The following is a 20,812-nucleotide window of genomic DNA, read 5'->3' on the forward strand; positions in this document are numbered from 1 at the left end:
ATAACTGAAAGGGATTAAAACACATAAAATATGACTAAATGATTTTTAAAAAACTAAAATCTCATTGGTCACCTTTGGAGGATGCTAGGGAACCACCTCTTTATTTTTAAAACTGATAAATAAAGGGAAAGAATCAAGCATTTTCCTGCCTTTCCTATATGATTTGTAGCTCTGGGTAACCAAATAGTTGATAAGGGAAAGCTTCTCTTTAAAGAAGCATCCAGCTAATAAGTGAAGGAAAAATGATAGAATTAGAACATCTCCCTTTTCTAATTCTTAATAAATTAAAGGTTCCAGGTAATGATCATCAGTGGCTGATAACATCACCAAACAAGAAAAAATATGACATTGTGTGCTCCCTGATGGAAAAGTACAACACATAGGAAATAGTACTGTCAAGAATAAATTGAATCTGAATCTTATAAAGCCTACTACTAATTTATAGGAAATATGAGGGATAATGGAACATGTTAAACAACACAACAGTGATGCAATAATAAAAATCCAGACTGTGAGAAATTCTACAAATGAGCTGGCTCTTCCTCACACGAGTACAAGGGAAAAAGAATGGAAAGACAGGGTGCCCAGAGATTAAGAGATACTTAAGAGCTCTATCAACTGGTGTCAATGTAAAAGCAAAAAACATTTATAAGCTAATTGGGGAAATGTGAACACCAGCTGGATATTTAACAGTATTAAGGAATTGTTGTCAATGTTTTTAGGGGAGATAATACGGTTGTATATTTTACGTGATCTTATCTTTTAGAGATGTATGCTGACATATTTACAGATGAAATATTTGATGTCTGAGATTTGATTCAAAATAATCTGTGAAGAGTGGAGAGTGGGTCAGAGTACAGATGAAACAAGACTGGTCACATATTGATAACTGTTGAAGGAGGGAAATGGGAACAGCAATTGTCTCTACTTTGGGTGTCGCTTTTACATTCTACAGTAAAAAGTTTTTTTTTTTTTAATTTAAACATGCTCAGAGCCTCTCTTCCTCTGATTCATGGAGAGGGAGAGACAAAAAATATTGAAGAGGGGAGAAGTGTGATTGGAGCACAGCTAAGAAAAGGGGGGTTGGCTTTTCCTCCAAGGCTGAGAAAAAGATAAGTTTACAGAGAGGAAAAATAGAGACCTAGTGAACTCACATCAAGTGGTCTCTAGCCTATCAGCAAAGTGAGAGGAATGTTCCTCTCCGTGGAGGAAGCCCAGGGGGAGAAGGAACTGGGTCCTGAAGAGGAAATGGTTTGGACCATCTGCTTTATGGAGATATTAGTGAGTTGACAAAAGGCGAGTAATGGTAAAATTGGTAAATACGGTAATGTCATAGGTTCATGCCCCTCGGTAACAGAATTTCTTAGTAGGATTCTCACTATTACACTTCACAAATATTTCTATAAATTAGCAATCCAGCGTTCTTAACTTCACCCTTAACTAGCAGGTTAGGTGGTCCTGAACTTTGTCCCTGGGTTATGAGTCAGCTTTGGTATATGGTCATAACACCTCTGATTTCCAAAGCTGGAAAACCTGACCTTCTTTATCTTCTGCTAATGTTGGAAAAATAACTGTTCTAAAGCGTAAACCTGATCAGTTTCCCCGAGAAGCAAGGACTCCTAGGCTTTGGTTATTTATCATTTGAACTGTTGTTTTCTTGGAACAGGTTTGGGCAATGGATTTAGTTAATCTGAGGAAAGAGCCTCCAATTACATAAGTAAAAAGCAAACACATCACCTCAGATCTTGCCTCTTTGACAAAACATAGTGAATGCATGTCTCTGGCAAAGTCAAAACTTACCCCTTCATCACATTTCCTACATCCAGAAAATCATCTGTACCGCTACAATTATTTCCTTATTCTTCAAAGCATGCTCCTTTGATGAAAATGTTTCCTAGAGAATTCCCACCATGCTTGAGGTATTGCACTCCTATCTGAAACACATCACTGATCTTTGCAACACACTCCTACCAGCTACACATCTCCTACCAACATCAGCATCCTCTTGATCTGTGACCCACCCTTGCACCATCACCTCACACCCAAATTCCGCCTCTGCCCTCAATCAGAAGTAGCTTGCTAGCCCTAAGTTGCTCTTGTTGGTGTTTTGGACTCTTCCTATGAATCTCAAGGGTCTACAACTAACCCCTTTAGTGTTTCTCATATCCACAATGGTCATTGAACCCTCTGAGCCTCAGTTTCCTTGTCTATCAAGTGAGAGGGCAGATAATGAACTCCAAGATCTCTACGAGCTCTGTAATTCCACAGTTCCTTGGTGTCTGTGCATGAGGTTAAGTCGAGCAAGTGAATAAGTCTACCACATCGACTCCTTGTCCAGTCTCTTGCATCAATGTTCTGTAGACATCCTAACAGAGCATTTCCTCATCTGAGAATTCTACAGTTGAAAGTCTGTGAAGGAAGTTCAGTTTACTTTAACAGGATGAGTTGTTTAAATTTTTTTGTTTGTTTTTTAAGTGGATGAATTACAATCTCATCTTTGACCTTTGGGGTCTATGTCCATGACTATAGTTCTCAAGAGTTTAGTTATGACCAGGAATAAGCACAGATCTTTATTATCATAGTGTAGTGGGAATTGTTTAAAATTTATTCTTAGACCAAGCCCTTGCCTGGGTCTCCTGGGTCTTCCTTACCACACCTGAGACCATCTGTTGGCAGCCTCAGTTTAAATGCATCCCACGCCGGCTCTCCTTATGCCACAACTCCTTGTGCAGTGAATACGCTCCACTTGCAGTTTTTCTTGTTTACATCCTAACTCAATTTTGGATGCTGTCTCAGGTATAATTCTTTTGTAAGTTGAATCAGTATCACCAAGGTCCAATAAGGAGAACAAAACCAGTTCAACAGAAGAACTTTACTATGGGGAAAGAACTAGTTACAGAGGTGTTGGAGGGGCTAAAAACAAGTGTTAATGAGGCTATGCAGAAGGTAACAACCTCAAGAAGCTACTACTACCCATGGGGCCTGAGGGACAGAAAAGGGCTGGTGCTACCAGCACAAGAGCCAGGGCTACCCTGTGGGAGCTAGAAGCTTGGAGAAGGAACCATTCAAAAGGAGCTAGAAACAAAACAGGGGTTGCCTGGTGGGTGAGGCTTCCGGGCAGGAGATGGAACCACAGAAGAGACACAGCACTGCTAGACATACTTGCAAAGCAGAGAGGAGAGAAACACCTCAGGGCCTCCCCTTCCCAAACTTCCATCTCCTGTCAGGAACTCCCACTAGCTGAACCTAATCAGAAGGCAGTGGGTGAGGGAGCCTGAGAAATGCAGAGCAGCCCCTTGGGAGTCAAGGCAGGGAAGGTCAGGGAATGGGTCCAAGAGAAAACAGACAAATAACCTATACAAGAATTGGAAAAGGAAATACAAATAACCAATAATCATAGGAAAACATGTTCAACCTCATTAGTAATCAGGGAAATGCAACGTTAAACCACAATCAGATACTATTTTGCCTCCCACCAAAAATGTTAAAATGCCAAGTGCTGATGGAGATGTTCAGCAGTGGGAACACAGTGCACATCACCGGGAGTGCAGAATGGAAAGCACATTGACATCGTCTAATAATGTGATGCTGAACATACACTATGCTCCAGGAATTCCACTTCTAAGAAGACACCCTCAGGAAAATCCAGCAATGTGCACAGGAGATGTGTACAAAAATGTTCACAGAAGCATTGCTAAGGACAGCAAACCACCCAGCTGGAACCTACCCAAATGTCCACCAATAAGAGAATGGATAAAGTGTGCTTTATTCTTGTAATTGAATACCACATAAAAATGAATGAATTATACCTACAAATGCCAACACAGATGAATGTCACAGGTATAATTTTGAGCAAAAAGGATAAGTAGGAAAAAAACTTGAAATAATTCTATTTGCATAAAATTCAAAAACAAGCCAAGTTATATATACTGTTTAAGAAATGAATCATAGATGGGAAACTGTAAAGAATGAATGAGAATTCAGAGGAGTGTTACTTCTGTGTGGGAGTGAGGTGGGTATGATCAGGAGGAGGCCCCCAAGCATAGCCACTCTTTTTTAGGTATGATATACTTAACAATTAAAAACATGACTTCAGGGGGGACCTTCAAGATGGCAGAGGAGTAAGACGTGGAGATCACCTTCCTCCCCACAAATACATCAAAAATACATCTACATGTGGAACAACCCCTGCAGAAAACCTACTGAACGCTGGCAGAAGACCTCAGACCTCCCAAAAGGCAAGAAACTCCCCACATACCTGGGTAGGGCAAAAGAAAAAAGAAGAAACAGAGACAAAAGAATAGGGATGGGACCTGCACCTCTGGGAGGGAGCTGTGAAGGAGGAAAAGTTTCCACACACTAGGAAGCCCCTTCACTGTTGGAGATGGTGGGGGGGGGCAGGGGTGAAGCTTCAGAGCCACGGAGGAGAGCGCAGCCACAGGGGTGCAGAGGGCAAAGCGGAGAGATTCCCACACAGAGGATGGGTGTCAACCAGCACTCACCAGCCCGAGAGGCTTGCCTGTTCACCGACCAGGGCGGGTGGGGGCTGGGAGCTGAGGCTCGGGCTTTGGAGGTCAGATGCCAGGGAGAGGACTGGGGTTGGCTGCATGAACACAGCCTGAAGGGGGATAGTGTGCCACAGCTAGCTGGGAGGGAGTCTGGGAAAAAGTCTGTAACTGCCTAAGAGGCAAGAGACCATTGTTTCCGGGTGAGAAAGGAGAGGAGATTCCTTCCCTGTCTGCCCACGAAAGGCAGAGCACCACCTAAACGAATTTGAGACGGCCGCGAGCCGCGGTTATCACGTGGACACCAGAGACGGGAATGAAACGCTAAAGCTGCTGCTGCAGCCACCAAGAAGCCTGTGTACAAGCACAGGTCACCATCCACACCTCCCCTCCCAGGAGCCTGTGCAGCCCTTCACTGCCAGGGTCCCGTGATCCAGGGACAACTTCCCCAGGAGATCACACGGCACGCCTCAGGTTGTTGCAATGTCAAGCTGGCCTCTGCCGCCACAGGCTCGCCTCGCATTCCATACCCCTCCCTCCCCCTGGCCTGAGTGAGCCAGAGCCCCCTAATCAGCTGCTACTTTAACCCCCTCCTGTCTGGGCGAAGAACAGATGCCAGAGGGCAACCTACATGCAGAGGTGGGCCAAATCCAAAAATGAACCCCAGGAGCTGTGTGAACAAAGAAGAGAAAGAGAAATCTCTCCCAGCAGCCTCAGGAGCAGCGGATTAAATCTCCACAATCAACCTGATGTATCCTCCATCTGTGGAATACCCAAATAGACAATGAATCATCCCCAAATTGAGGCGGTACACTTTGGGAGCAACTGTAGACTTGGGGTTTGCTTTCTGCATCTAATTTGTTTCTGGTTTTATGTTTATCTTAGTTTAGTATTTAGAGCTTATTATCATTTCTAGATTTGTTTATTGATTTGGTTGCTCTCTTCCTTTTATATATATATATATTTTTTTTTTTCCTTTTTCTCTTTTTGTGAGTGTGTATGTGTATGCTTCTTTGTGTGATCCTGTCTGTATAGGATTGCTTTTACCATTTGTCCTAGGGTTCCGTCTGTCCATTTTTTTGTTTGTTTGTTTGTTTTCTAGTATAGTTTTTATCGCTTGTTATCATTGGTGGATTTGTTTATTGGTTTGGTTGCTCTCTTCTTTCTTTTTTTATTACTTTTTATTTATTTATTTTAATAATTTTTAAAATTTTTTATTTTAATAACTTTATTTTATTTTATTTTTTCTTTCTTGCTTGCTTTTTTTTCTTCTGAGCCGTGTGGCTGACAGGGTCTTGGTGCTCTGGCCGGGTGTCAGGCCTGAGCCTCTGAGGTGGGAGAGCCAAGTTCAGGACATTTGTCCACCAGAGACCTCCTGGCCCCAAGTAATATCAATCAGTGAGAGCTCTCCCAGAGATCTCCATCTCAACGCTAAGACCCAGCTCCACTCAATGACCAGCAAGCTACAGTGATGGACACCCCATGCCAAACAACTAGCAAGACAGGAACACAACCCCATTCATTAGCAGAGAGGCTGCCTAAAATCATACTAAGTTCACAGACACCCCAAAACACACCACCAGACACGTTCCTGCCCACCAGAAAGACAAGATCCAGCCTCATCCACCAGAACACAGGCACCAGTCTGCTCCACCAGGAAGCCTACACAACCCACTGAACCAGCCTTACCCATTGGGGGCAGACACCAAAAACAACTGGAACTACAAACATGCAGCTGTGAAAAGGAGACTCCAAACACAGTAAGCTGAGCAAAATGAGAAGACAGAGAAATATGCAGCAGATGAAGGAGCAAGGTAAAAGCTCACCAGACCAAACAAAGAGGAAATAGGCAGTCTACCTGAAAAAGAATTCAGAGTAATGACAGAAAAGATGATCCAAAATCTTGGAAATAGAATAGAGAAAATACAAGAAACGTTTAACAAGGACCTACAAGAACTAAAGAGCAAAGAAGCAATGATGAACAACACAATAAACTTCTCTAGAAGGAATGAATAGCAGAATAACTGAGGCAGAAGAACGGATAAGTGACCTGGAAGATAAAATAGTGGAAATAACTAACGCAGAGGAACAAAAAGAATTGAAGACAGTCTCAGAGACCTCTGGGACAACATTAAACGCAACAACATTCAAATTATAGGGGTCCCAGAAGAAGAAGAGGAAAAAAAGGGACTGAGAAAATATTTGAAGAGATTATAGTTGAAAACTTCCCTAATATGGGAAAGGAAATAGTCAATCAAGTACAGGAAGGGGAGAGAGTCCTACACAGGATAAATACAAGGAGAAACATGCCAAGACACATATTAATCAAACTATCAAAAATTAAATACAAAGAAAAAATATTAAAAGTAGCAAGGGAAAAGCAACAAATAACATACAAGGGAATCCCCATAAGGTTAACAGCTGATCTTTCAGCAGAAACTCTGCAAGCCAGAAGGGTGTAGCAGGACATATTTAAGGTGATGAAAGGGAAAAACCAACAACCAAGATTACTCTACCCAGCAAAGATATCATTCAGATTCAATGGAGAAATTAAAACCTTTACAGACAAGCAAAAGCTAAGAGAATTCAGCAGCACCAAACCAGCTTTACAACAAATGCTAAAGAAATTTCTGTAGGCAGGAAACACAAGAGAAGGAAAAGACCTACAATAACAAACCCAAAACAATTAAGAAAATGGTTATAAGAACATACATATCGATAATTACCTTAAGTGTAAATGGATTAAATGCTCCAACCCAAAGTCGTAGACTGGCTGAATGGATACAAAAACAAGACCTGTATATATGCTGTCTACAAGAGACCCACTTCAGACCTAGGGACACATACAGACTGAAAGTGAGGGGATGGAAAAAGATATTCCATACAAATGGAAATCAAAAGAAAGCTGGAGTAGCAATTCTCATATCAGACAAAATAGACTTTAAAATAAAGACTATTACAAGAGACAAAGGAGGACACTACACAATGATCAAGGGATCAATGCAAGAAGAAGATATAACAATTGAAAATATTTATGCACCCAATATAGGAGCACCTCAATACATAAGGTAAATGCTAACAGCCATAAAAGGGGAAATCGACAGTAACACAATAAGATTTGGGGACTTTAAAACCCCACTTTCGGGCTTCCCTGGTGGCGCAGTGGTTGAGAATCTGCCTGCTAATGCAGGGCACACGGGTTCGGGCCCTGGTCTGGGAAGATCCCACATGCCGCAGAGCAGCTAGGCCCGTGAGCCACAAGTACTGAGCCTACGCGTCTGGAGCCTGTGCCCCGCAACGGGAGGGGCCGCCATAGTGAAAGGCCCGCGCACCGCGATGAAGAGTGGCCCCCGCTTGCCACAACTAGAGAAAGCCCTTGCACAGAAACGAAGACCCAACACAGCCATAAATAAAAAAAAAAAACAAAAAACAAAAAAACCCCACTTTCACCAATGGACAGATCATCCAAAATGAAAATAAATAAGGAAACACAAGCTTTAAACGATACATTAAACAAGATGGACTTAATTGGTATTTATAGGACATTCCATCCAGAAAAAACAGAATACACTTTCTTCTCAAGTGCTCATGGAACGTTCTCCAGGATAGATCATATCTTGGGTCACAAATCAAGCCTTGGTAGATTTAAGAATATTGAAATTGTATCAAGTATCTTTTCCGACCACACACTATAAGACTAGATATCAATTACAGGAAAAAAACTGTAAAAAATACAAACACATGGAGGCTAAACAATACGCTACTAAATAACCAAGAGATCACTGAAGAAATCAAAGAGGAAATCAAAACCACCTAGAAACAAATGACAATGAAACACGACAGCCCAAAACCTATGGGATACAGCAAAAGCAGTTCTAAGAGGGAAGTTTATAGCAATACAATCCTACCTCAAGAAACAAAAAAATCTCAAATAAACAACCTAACCTTACACCTAAAGCAATTAGAGAAAGAAGAACAAAAAAACCCAAAGTTAGCAGAAGGAAAGAAATCATAAAAATCAGGTCAGAAATAAATGAAAAAGAAATGAAGGACACAACAGCAAAGATCAATAAAACTAAAAGCTGGTTCTTTGAGAAGATAAACAAAATTGATAAACCATAAGCCAGACTCATAAAGAAAAAAAGGGAGAAGACTCAAATCAAGAAATTAGAAACGAAAAAGGAGAAATAACAACTGACATGGCAGAAATACAAAGGATCATGAGGGATTACTACAAGCAACTATATGCCAATAAAATGGACAACCTGGAAGAAATAGACAAAATCTTTAGAAAAGCACAACCTTCCGAGACTGAACCAGGAAGAAATAGAAAATATACACAGACCAATCACAAGCACCGAAACTAAAACTGTGATTAAAAATCTTCCAACAAACAAAAGCCCAGGACCAGATGGCTTCACAGGCGAATTCTATCAAACATTTAGAGAAGAGCTAACACCTATCCTTCTCAAACTCTTCCAAAATATTGCAGAGGGAGGAACACTCCCCAACTCATTCTACAACGCCATCATCACCCTGATACCAAAACCAGACAAAGTTGTCACAAAAAAAGAGAGCTACAGGCCAATATCACTGATGAACACAGATGCAAAAATCCTCAACAATATACTAGCAAACAGAATCCAACAGCACATTAAAAGGATCATACACCATGATCAAGCAGGCTTTCTCCCAAGGATTCTTCAGTATATGCAAATCAATCAATGTAATAAACCATATTAACAAATTGAAGAATAAAAACCATATGATCATCTCAATAGATGCAGAAAAAGCTTTCGACAGAATTCAACACCCATTTATGATAAAAACCCTCTAGAAAGTAGGCATAGAGGGAACTTACCTCAACATAATAAAGGCCATATATGACAAACCCACAGCCAACATCGTTCTCAATGGTGAAAATCTGAAACCATTTCCACTAAGATCAGGAACAAGACAAGGTTGCCCACTCTCACCATTATTATTCAACATAGTTTTGGAAGTTTTAGCCACAACAAGAAGAGAAGAAAAAGAAATAAAAGGAATCCAAATTGGAAAAGAAGAAGTAAAACTGTCACTGATTGCAGATGACATGATACTATACATAGAGAATCCTAAAGATGCTACCAGAAAACTACTAGGACTAATCAATGAATGTGGTAAGGTTGCAGGATACAAAATTAATGCACAGAAATCTCTTGCATTCCTATATACTAATGATGAAAAATCTGAAAGAGAAATTAAGGAAACACTCCCATTTACCATTGCAACAAAAAGAATAAAATACCTAGGAATAAACCTACCTAAGGAGACAAAATACCTGTATGCAGAAAAGTATAAGACACTGATGAAAGAAATTAAAGATGATACAAATAGATGGAGAGATATACCATGTTCTTGGATTGGAAGAATCAACATTGTGAAAATGACTCTACTACCCAAAGCAATCTACAGATTCAGTGCAATCCCTATAAAACTAGCACTGGCATTTTTCACAGGAGTAGAACAAAAATTTTCACACTTATTATGGAAACACAAAAGACCCCGAATAGCTAAAGCAATCTTGAGAAAGAAAAACGGAGCTGGAGGAATCAGGCTCCCTGACTTCAGACTATATTACAAAGCTACAGTAATCAAGACATTATGGTACTGGCACAAAAACAGAAATATAGATCAATGGAATAGGATAGAAAGCCCAGAGATAAACCTACGCACATACGGTCACCTTATCTTTGATAAAGGAGGCGAGAATATACAATGGAGAAAAGATAGCCTCTTCAATAAGTGGTGCTGGGAAAACTGGACAGCTACATGTAAAAGAATGAAATTAGAACACTCCCTAACACCATACACAAAAATAAAGTCAAAATGGATTAAAGACCTAAATGTAAGGCCAGACACTATAAAACTCTTAGAGGAAAACATAGGCAGAACACTCAGTGACATAAATCACAGCAAGATCCTTTTTGACTCATCTCCTAGAGAAAGGGAAATAAAAACAAAAATAAACAAATGGGACCTAATGAAACTTAAAAGCAAAGGAAACCATAAACAAGATGAAAAGACAACCCTCAGAATGGGAGAAAATATTTGCAAATGAAGCAACGGACAAAGGATTAATCTCCAAAATATACAAGCAGGTCATGCAGCTCAATAACAAAAAAACGAACAACCCAATCCAAAAATGGGCAGAAGACCTAAATAGACATTTCTCCAAAGAAGATACACAGATTGCCAACAAACACATGAAAGGATGCTCAACATCACTAATTATTAGAGAAATGCAAGTCAAAACTTCAATGAGGTATCACTTCACACGGGTCAGAATGGCCATCATGAAAAAATCTACAAAGAATAAATGCTGTAGAGGGTGTGGAGAAAAGGTAACACTCTTGTACTGTTGGTGGGAATGTAAATTGATACAGCCACTATGGAGAACAGTATGGAGGTTCCTTAAAAAACTAAAAACAGAACTACCATGTAACGCAGCAATCCCACTACTGGGCTATACCCTGAGTAAACCATAATTCAAAAATAGTCATGTACTGCAATGTTCATTGCAGCTCTATTTACAATAGCCAGGATATGGAAGCAACCTAAGTGTCCATCGACAGATGAAATGGATAAAGAAGATGTGGGACATATATACAATGGAATATTACTCAGCCATAAAAAGAAACAAAATTGAGTTATTTGTAGTGAGGTGGATGGACCTAGAGTCTGTCATACAGAGTGAAGTAAGTCAGAAAGAGGAAAACAAATACCGTATGCTAACACATATATATGGGATCTAAATAAAAAATACGGTTCTGAAGAACCTAGGGGCAGGACAGGAATAAAGACTCAGACGTAGAGAATGAACTTGAGGACACAGGGAGGGTGAAGGGTGAGCTGGGACGAAGTGAGAGAGTGGCATGGAGATATATACACTACCAAATGTAAAATAGATAGCTAGTGGGAAGCAGCCGCATAACACAAGGAGATCAGCTCGGTGCTTTGTGACCACCTAGAGGGGTGGGATAGGGAGGGTGGGAGGGAGACTCAAGAGGGAGGAGATATGGGGATCTACGTATATGTATAGCTGACTCACTTTGTTATAAAGCAGAAACTAACACACCACTGTAAAGCAATTATACTCCAATAAAGATGTTAAAAAAAAAAAAAACATGACTTCAGAGGTCCTAAAACTTCATACTCCCTCTCCCTAATTGTAACTGGCAATAAAATAATAGTAACAACTACACACACTCATGCAAATTCTTGGTATCTTCACTTATGGCTACTGACCATGGTCAAGTTGTTGATACTGTGTGTGTTGTTTCAGTTTCCACAATGAGTATAATAGTAATAAATAGTAGTGAAATGGGACTTCCCTGGTGGCGCAGTGGTTAAGAATCCGCCTGCCAATGCAGGGCACATGGGTTCACGCCCTGGTCTGGGAAGATCCCACATGCCACGGAGCAACTAAGCCCGTGCGCCACAACTACTGAGCCTGCGCTCTACAGCCCAGGAGCCACAACTACTGAAGCCCGTGCACCTAGAGCCTGTGCTCCGCAACAAGAGAAGCCACCGCAATGAGAAGCCCTCGCACCGCAACGAAGAGTAGCCTCCGCTCGCTGCAACTAGATAAAGCCCACATGCAGCAACAAAGACCCAACGCAGCCAAAAAATATATATATATAAATAAATAAATTTATTTTTTAAAAAACAGTAGTGAAATGAGGATAATAGTACCTTCATAGAATGATTATTAGATAATAGAGCATACGGGAAATGCTCCACCAAATGGCCTGGTACCCAGCGGATGGCAGGTGTCTGTTATGTTGCTCACATCATTGCCTCAGCTTGGATTTTCCTCCCCACCACCTCTATCTACCGAATGTTACTCATCCAAGGCCTGCAGACCCTCACTTTCACCCTGATTTCTCCCTCTTTTAAATACCTAGACCTCTTGTTGCCTGCACCATTTATGAGGCGTTTACCACGTATTTATTCTTTTATTTCATCCAGCAACTCATGGGCTAGGTACTGCAAACACAGAAGTGACTAAAACAGATACAGTCACCACATTCATGGGTCCTATGGCCTGGGGAGGGAGACAGACATTCAACAAACGAGCAAGCACATAATTATTTAATCCAGCTGTGCTAAGTGCTATCAAGACAAAGTGTGGCATGCACTGAGATCCTGTCACACAGGAAGTTCACCTAGCCTGCAGAGTCAAGAAAGATTTCTTTGAGGAAGTGACATTCAAGTTGAGGCTTAAAGGATACACTGCTTTCTACTGTCACCATAGACAATAAATATTTATTTAGGATCTATAACCTAGGTGGAATGTCAATGCACATGTACTTACAGAAAAAACAGCCAAGAAAGAAAGAGAGAAAGAAAGGAGCATTCATAAAGCTGCATACAATTTCAGGGGTTCACAATCCCCCTGAACTCCCATTTAGGAACCCCTGCTACAAGCAAGTAGCACTGAAAGGATGTGAGTGAAGGAAAGGTGGCACGTTTCAGACCATGTTTAGAAGCCTTCACTTTCCTGAGAGGCTAACAGCCGTTGACAGTGAGGTTAATTGAGAAACTATTGCAATACAATGCAAGCTAGAGCTCATACCGCCCTAGGCTAAGGTAGCGGCTTTAGGCACTCATTAATTAAGTAAACTAATATTTATCGAGAGCTCTGGGACAGGCCTGGTTCTGTTAACGAAGAAGAAAAGATCACTGCTGTCAGGCAGCTCCAAGCTGGGCAGGATCAGAAAGGTAAGCAGCCACAGACGTGGAGGGAATCAGAGCAGCAGCAGATTGTCTTACCCAGAACTTGCCACTGCCCATTCCCTACAGAATTAAGTCAAAGTCTTTAATATCATGTTCAAGGCATTTCACAAAATAGCCACATCTCACCTTTCTGCTGTCATTTCCACTTAGGCCTGCATGACAGCTTCTTTCAATATGCACCTGCACCCTGCAGGGCGGCCACACTGGACTCTTGACTGTCTTCTGACACTGCTTTGCCTTTTCCTGCCTCTGTTCTGTCAGTATTTTCCTCCCACCAGCTGTGCCTGGTCAAATGCCTACCCATTACCCATTCTTCAAGGCCCAGTTGAGGTGTTGCCTTCCTGGAAGCTTTGTGGAGTCTCCCCATTCATTCTGCCCTGAGTTACTGTGTGTGCCTCACTCTCCCCCAGTACTCAGTAAGCTGGAGAGGGCAGGGGGTCATCCTTTGATCTCATCCTGGGAAGTGCCCAGTTCCTGTGCTGACAGGTGCTCAATATATACACTGAACCGAAAGGCAGGGGCCTGGGGAGAGAACAGGGCCAAGGGAGCTTTGGGAGCCATCATCCAAGCCTTGGTGGTTGGCATCAGAAAAGGTAAACTTCCTATTCACCTCCTCCTGGAAGAATTCACCCTGTAGGGAGGGAGGGAGGCCATCCCCGGCACACACCATGTGCTCAGTAAATACGGGGTTAAAAGTATAGGACATTCATATCCAGGTGACTCAGATCACCCTATTTATAATGATGGCGGTTCCCACAGGCTGAGGATAAATTCTACTCTCACAATTACCAGTTCTGGATGCAGACTTCCACATTTCTACTGGATTACTATTGTTGCTATTTAATTATTAAGAAAAGAGCTTACTTGCAAAAGCCAAATGGTTATAAAGTCTAATCATCCTTGGAAGTATTATAGTGTCACTCGAATAGCTCTTGCTTTTCTTTAACAACTGTGGGTCGAACCTCATTGTGCCATTATCTCACCTTTGTTTGCACTATCAAAATACGCAAGACGTTGCCAAGGACGACTGAATTCTTTGGCTCGACCGCAGCTGTAACAGGATGGGTGCACATTTCCCTCTTCGGGGTACGAGGGGATGTGGGTGCCTTCCCAGGCCTACCGTGCAAAACGAAGAAGTCATGCCTGACTGAGGTGCGCTAGGCAGAAAGCAAGGTCCTAAAATGACCACCCACCAGGGCGGTGCCAAGTCCCAGCAAGGGCCGCGTCTCCTCAACTGTACTGAAGAAGCGGCGGGGCGCAGGACCGCCTCATCCGTTAGTCTGGGCGGCGCTCTGCCCTCTGGCCTGGCGCTCACCACCCGCCCCCTCGCGGGGCCGCCCTTCGCAGGTGCGCAGAGCTCCTTACGCCTCGTCTTCCCGCCCTGTATCCGCACCGCCGCCCCCCCCCCCCACGCCCTGGGACCAAGGACGTGCTGATCCGATTGGCCGAGGGCGGCGGGGGCGGGTCTGGGGCGCCCGGGGAAGCCAGGGGCCAAGGCGCTGGCGGGGCTGACTGCGCGCACCGGGAGGGCAGGGTGCCGAGTGCCCCCGAGGATTCGACTGACCCGCCCGAGCCGGCTCAGGATGAGGACGCGCTGGGCCAACCCTCTCCGTGCGGCGGAGCTGCTGGTGCTGCTCCTCCCGTGCTTCGGTCTGGTGGAGCCCTCTGGTCGCTCAGGTAACCGCGGGCGCGTCCGCTCGCCGGCCGGCTAGGGACCTCGACGTTGCCAGGCCGGCTGACTTTCCTCGGTTCGGGTTAGGGCTGCGCCCCGGGGTCACGTCACCTCTGCTTTGCTCGGGGCTGGAGCCGGACAAGTGAGCCGAAGGGAGGTCCGGGGAGAAGCAACTCCATTACCCCCCGGGGTCCGGGAGGAGGGCGGGGTGGGGCGTGAGAGCGCAGGGCTTTTCTCGTGCTGAGGGCGAGGAGTCCACCGCAGGGGAGGCACCCAGAGTCTTCTCAGAACGAGGCTCCCGCTCCTGCCTCGTCCTCTCTCCTCTAAAATCTTGCTTCCCTAGAGTATAGGGCTCCTCAACACCAAGCCCCCCACCAAGCCCCATCCCGCCCATCTCGCCCATCTCGCCCCTCCTTCGTCCCTTGGTCACCTTGGCCACTCAATGTCAAGAGGAGCTTTCCACCCACAGCGCCAGAATGAGTAACGATTCCGTGACTTCACTGCGCTTATGGTGCACATCAAAAAGCCGTGTCTCCTGCAGTGGCTATGGCCGTGACTCTGTTATGATGCCCTCCCCCAGTGCCTCGAGCAGCGACCGTTTCTTCTACTTGGCTTATCATCTCCGGACCACCGCCCCATGCCCCACCCCAGAGGCCGGTGGTCCCGCGGTGGAGCTCAGGTTGCTTGCCCGGAGACCTCCTGCCTGTCACTTCAGAAGCAGGACCAGGATCAGACACCCTTCGCTGATGCTCTGGGCAGTGCTTGCCGCACCAGCCCCTTCGCAGCACCCGGAGTTTGCTTTTACTTTCTCTTTTTGCCTTGGCCAAAGGTGTGCTGAGGATTTTGTTTCTTAGTCTGGCTGCTTAATAGGCAGTCAGTGAGCCGTCCCCACCTACCACTTCCGTCATCTTGTCTAGATGAGGAAGTAAAAGATGGTCGAGGGAGTTTTTGAAAAGCTTCAGTTTGCTTGTGGCATTTACTTTCTTTGCAGCTAAACTAAGTTACTACATGAGTTATAGTTTGTTCAGAGTATGAGTGGCATCATCTTGTCTACATCAAGAACTTTTTAGTTGACCCTGTTCTGACTCACACTTCTGTGTACTTTGATCCTCCATGTTGGAAACTACCAAAAGGCCTTTATTGCCGTGAGAATTCTATTCTGCCTGCGCCATAATCCAGGGAGAAAATTTTCACTGCAGCGACTAACTATAGTAAAAGCACACTAGACTTTCAATCACTAAACTCTCCGTTTCCATCTACATTTGCTTTAGTCTTATCTGTTTTGTCTCCCCCATAGAACTCAAGACTTTCTTAATTTTTGCAGTCTCTACAATCCCTGGCCTTTCTCATCAACCCAAAGCAAAGAGCACCAGCTTAACGCCATTCTTCCTGCACTAGGTCCTCGCAGGTATTTGTTTTCCTGCATCCTTCCCCACCTTGAGCAGCTGCTCTGATCAGCTTACACACACCATCAGACCAGACTTGTGGTCCTATTAAGGGAAGCGCTGGAATTTTGAAACCCTAGCCATTTGGGTAGCTTGTTGGCAGTATGCCAGCTTCATGATGCTGGTGACGGCGTGCACTTCACCACATGTACGCAGCTAGGTTTGCACAGGTGGTCTCCATTGCTCAGATGCTGGAGGAGTACCTCTGTGTCCTTGGGGAAATGCCAATTGCTTAGTTAACTTTTTTTGTCTCCTTGGAGAACCAACAGCTTGAAGTAAACTAATTCTTCAGGGACTTCTGGGGGTCTCACCAGCCCACACCACCCAGTCTGAACCCCATGACTTTCTGACTGCTAGTACACTGATGTGGACCCAGAGCTGTCACTTCAGGACCTGTTTTTTGTTTGTTTGTTTGTTTTGGCTTTATTTATTTATTTTTGGCTGAGTTGGGTCTCCGCTGCTGCACGTGGGAGGACCTGTTTTTGAACTGGCAAATCCAGACTTCTGAGTCTCTCCTAGTGTACACTCTGTGCACACATGGTAGCAAATCCACAAAACGCTTAACAGTGTGGGCTGTGGGAGTTCCCCTGAAACTAAAAAAGCTGCAGTCTTCATCCTTCTTGCCTTCCCAAGCCATCTCTTCTCCATTTGTCTGTGGTTACAGGATGCTGAGGTCCAGCTTCTCTTTGGAATGTGCAGAACTCTTTGGTTTAGGGCTTGTAACAAAGGAGATACTTCACAATCAGACAATAAGAAATAGTTTTCCTGTGATGGTCTAAAAATTCATTTTCAATTATGATAATGCTATGTAGCAATTTCCTCTCAAACACCAGTAAAATGTTTATATAAAACGAAACATTAAAAAGTGCTGCTAGAGGTGTTGAGGCTTCTTTTCATCAACTTCTGTCTTTTAGACTTGTCCCAATATTGTATTTGTAGGTAAATATTAAAATTCCATTTAGGGCCAGTATAAAGTGAACAAGATGCAATATAAGGCTATCAATACAGAATCTGTTTTATAAATTGCTCTGCAATCACCTTTTCAAAGTGTAATACATTTCTGATATATGTCATAGACCCTTATTTAACAAATTTTCTAAATAAATTATTTTCATACTTTCTTAGTCCTTCTTCCCACTCTTCAACCTACCCTCCCAATAGGGTCACAAGACTGGGGCAGACTGAACAGCTTCTTCTGAAGGGTAAAGAAAGATAGGGGAAAACATCATGAGTACAAGACTCTCCCTAGGTTATGTATTATGTATGAATGCTTACACATACATCATGTATGAAGGCTAATAACAAGTTTCCTTAAATCATATCAATACTTAATGTATTTGCTAAGTGATCACTATAGGTGTCAAGCATTGATATTGCATACTTGGTTAAAAGACAGATATAGAATGAGGCAAGTATCTATAATCATAGATGTTTGCGATTAGGTAAGAAGCTTGGCAATTCCTCTTCAATGTAGCTACTCCACACCTCTCCTGTAGTCTTTCAGAGGTCCTACAAGCTTGTTAAGTCCATGGGTGTCCTAAAAGTTAAACATACAGTAAATGGGAAAGATTAAATTTTTTTTCTCTTCCAAAGAGTACTTATAGAGCAGCACTGTCACTTAAGTGCACATGCCCAATACAGATGGAATTCAAATGACCTAAAATTCTACTAGCATGACATAATAAAGTTGTGGACATCTGTTTAAGAACAATATGCAATGAACTTAGCACAGACCTGTAAAGCCTACAAGGCTAGAAAAACTCAGTTAGTAGAAGCATAGGATGTTAGTACTGGAAGTGACTTAGATTTCTTATATCCACTGCTTTCATCTTACATTTGGAGAGTAGAAGACCCTGGGGAGGTTAATTGACTTCCCCAAGGTCTCCCAGCTAACCAATAGCAGAGGTAAGTCTTCAGTCTAGGACCCCTAACTCCTTATTCCACTGCTCTTTCCACTATTCTAAGAGCTGTAGCTAATCCATTGGATTCTGCAAAGGCAACTTGGAAAATCTAGAACTCCAGATTGCAAAGGTAGGCAAAGCTGGGGTCAAAGGGCACAGAGCAAAGTGCCCAGGAAAGATTATAAAGTGCAGGGAGATTATAAGGCAAGAGAGGGGAAGGTTCCAGCAGGGGTGGCCACCGCCCACTCTCCTGCAGAATCAGACTTCTTTTTTTTCTGCGGTAATTCCTGATACTTTGGAACACAGGAGAGGTGAGAGGGAATAGGTTGGGAAAGAGGTACATCACTGTCTTATAATCTTCTAAAATAGTACATTTTCCTTTTTTTTGTTAACTATCCTTCCAAACTGTGCCCATAAAATAGAGAATGGCAGAGTGATATCAAAGAAGAGTGAGGGATGGAAGCTGCTATCCAAACAGATCTAGCTGCAACCCTAGGCAGTATTTTAAAATACCGATTTGAAAGCAGAAATAAAGTTTTAAAGCATTTTGTTCTTGTTGTTCCTGTTGTTTCTCTTCGTGCTGCTACTGCTATTTAAAACAAACAAAAATTCCGTCCAAAGTTCAAACTGGAATTGGACTTAATTTTATAGTTGTTACTTGCATGGTGAAATTTCCCCTCAAGGCCTTAGTGTGAGAATTTTTAATTCTGCAAGCCTGTGAATTATTATTAGAAAAGGTGTTTAGTGTTAGTAAGACCACTGAATGTGAAGCTGGTATCAAAATGAAAGTGCCTTTTGGGAACTAAAATCTTACAGCTCCTTCTGCTGAACCCTTCAGTTCATTGACAAAGATTGCTTACGTTTGTCTAAACTATTTCAGCTCACCAACGTGAGGTTCTGTGCTACACCTTCAAAAAATGTTTCTTTGTAAAAGCACTGACCAAATTGTTCAATTGTCATTTGCTGTAACAGATGTGACCCTTGCTCCACAAACTCAGGTGTGCAAGCAGCAGTGCACTACTTTATTTTCATAAAATAAAATTAAATTTTGTTCTGAGGTCCCATTCTACCAGATTAACAGAAATTCAGTTTCTGTCACTACTGAGGTCTTCCCCAGCTCATGCAAAACTGCCAGGGAAGCATTCAGGGAGATCCCTCCCTTTGCCCTCAGCTCACACTGATTACTTCTGAGTTTCCCATTGTCCAAACCTACTGGGTCTTGAATCCTGTGGCTCAGGTGATTTCTGGAGCTCAGGTTTGACCTTCCTGGGTGATCCCCACATCCCCTCCCCAGGGGCATCCTGTCACCTTCCTGGAGGTACAACAGTGGAGCTTGTCATAGGTCCCCCTACCGTCAGAACCCAGGCCTCCATTTCCTCTCATCCTTTTATCCCACTCTTCTACTTCTACCCTATTTCCTCTCAGACACATTAATGTCATATAATAATTTACCCTGCTGTAGTAGCCAAAATGTAAGCAAGACAGAATTGCAGTCCTGAATAAGCTCAGGATATTTTTCATTGACTACAGGTCACTTATCTAAAGAAGATGAAAACTAAGGAACTTCTTCATCTTATTAAATAAGGGGGGGAAATAGTTCACTGAATGGCTCTGACAAATATGCATACTATTCTAAGTGCTTTGTGTGTATGAGCTCATTTTATCCTCACATCTACCCTATGAAGTACTGTTTTACAAAGGAGGAAGCTAAGGCACAGCAGGTAAATAACGTCCTGATCACATGGCCGATAAGTGATAGAGGCAAGCTATAAACCCAGGCAGACTGGCTCCAGAGCCCATGCTGTTACACAACACTGAACTGCCTCTCTGGCTCTCACTGTCCTCCGACCTTGTGTAGAACATTACAGTTTATACAGCTTGGAGGGTGTTAACAGTCCAGGGGTGCCCAGACTCTCCTTAGCAAACAGGGGCCAAGGCACATCAACCACATAATTCAGAATCCTGAAATGTCTTTTCTGCCTGTCTTGTCTCAGGTAATGATTCATTCACCATCGTTAATGAAAACACAGGCAAGTGCATCACACCACTGAATGACTGGATAGTAGCAAAGGACTGCGATGAAACCAAGGACATGTTGTGGAAGTGGGTGTCCCAGCATCGACTCTTTCATTTGCAATCCCAGAAGTGCCTTGGCCTAGACATTACCAAACCCACGGATTCCTTGAGGATGTTCAGCTGTGACGCCAATGCCATGCTGTGGTGGAAATGTGAGCATCACTCTCTGTACGGAGCTGCCCAGTACAGGTTGACTCTGAAGGGTGGACACGCCATAGCCAGTACCAATTCATCTGATGTCTGGAAAAAAGGAGGCTCAGAGGAAAACCTCTGTGCCCAGCCTTACCATGGTGAGTACCGGAGAGGCACTTTGACTCACTTGCTGCTGTATTTGGTGAAAGTGGCCTTGAACGTGTACCACTGACCACAAGGAGAGTCATGCACTTGTGAGGGGAGTGAGCTGGTGTTTGGTGCCAGACACCGAGGTCAGTGCCA

The 20,812-nt window shown here is 43.3% G+C and overlaps 1 protein-coding gene across 3 annotated transcripts in view; it reads left to right on the plus strand.

Annotated features, from left to right (window-relative positions):
* The first annotated feature begins 14,866 nt into the window (after positions 1-14,866).
* Positions 14,867-20,812, plus strand: part of LOC137765354 (CD302 antigen) — a 131,792-nt gene continuing 125,846 nt past the window's right edge. For all 3 annotated transcript variants that reach the window (XM_068545044.1, XM_068545045.1, XM_068545046.1), the window contains exons 1-2: positions 14,867-14,960; positions 20,296-20,667. In XM_068545044.1, the coding sequence (XP_068401145.1) occupies positions 14,867-14,960; positions 20,296-20,667 (466 nt within the window). The remainder of the gene's footprint in view (positions 14,961-20,295; positions 20,668-20,812) is intronic.

Source organism: Eschrichtius robustus, chromosome 5, assembly GCF_028021215.1.
Source record: "Eschrichtius robustus isolate mEscRob2 chromosome 5, mEscRob2.pri, whole genome shotgun sequence".
NCBI lineage: Eukaryota > Metazoa > Chordata > Mammalia > Artiodactyla > Eschrichtiidae > Eschrichtius > Eschrichtius robustus.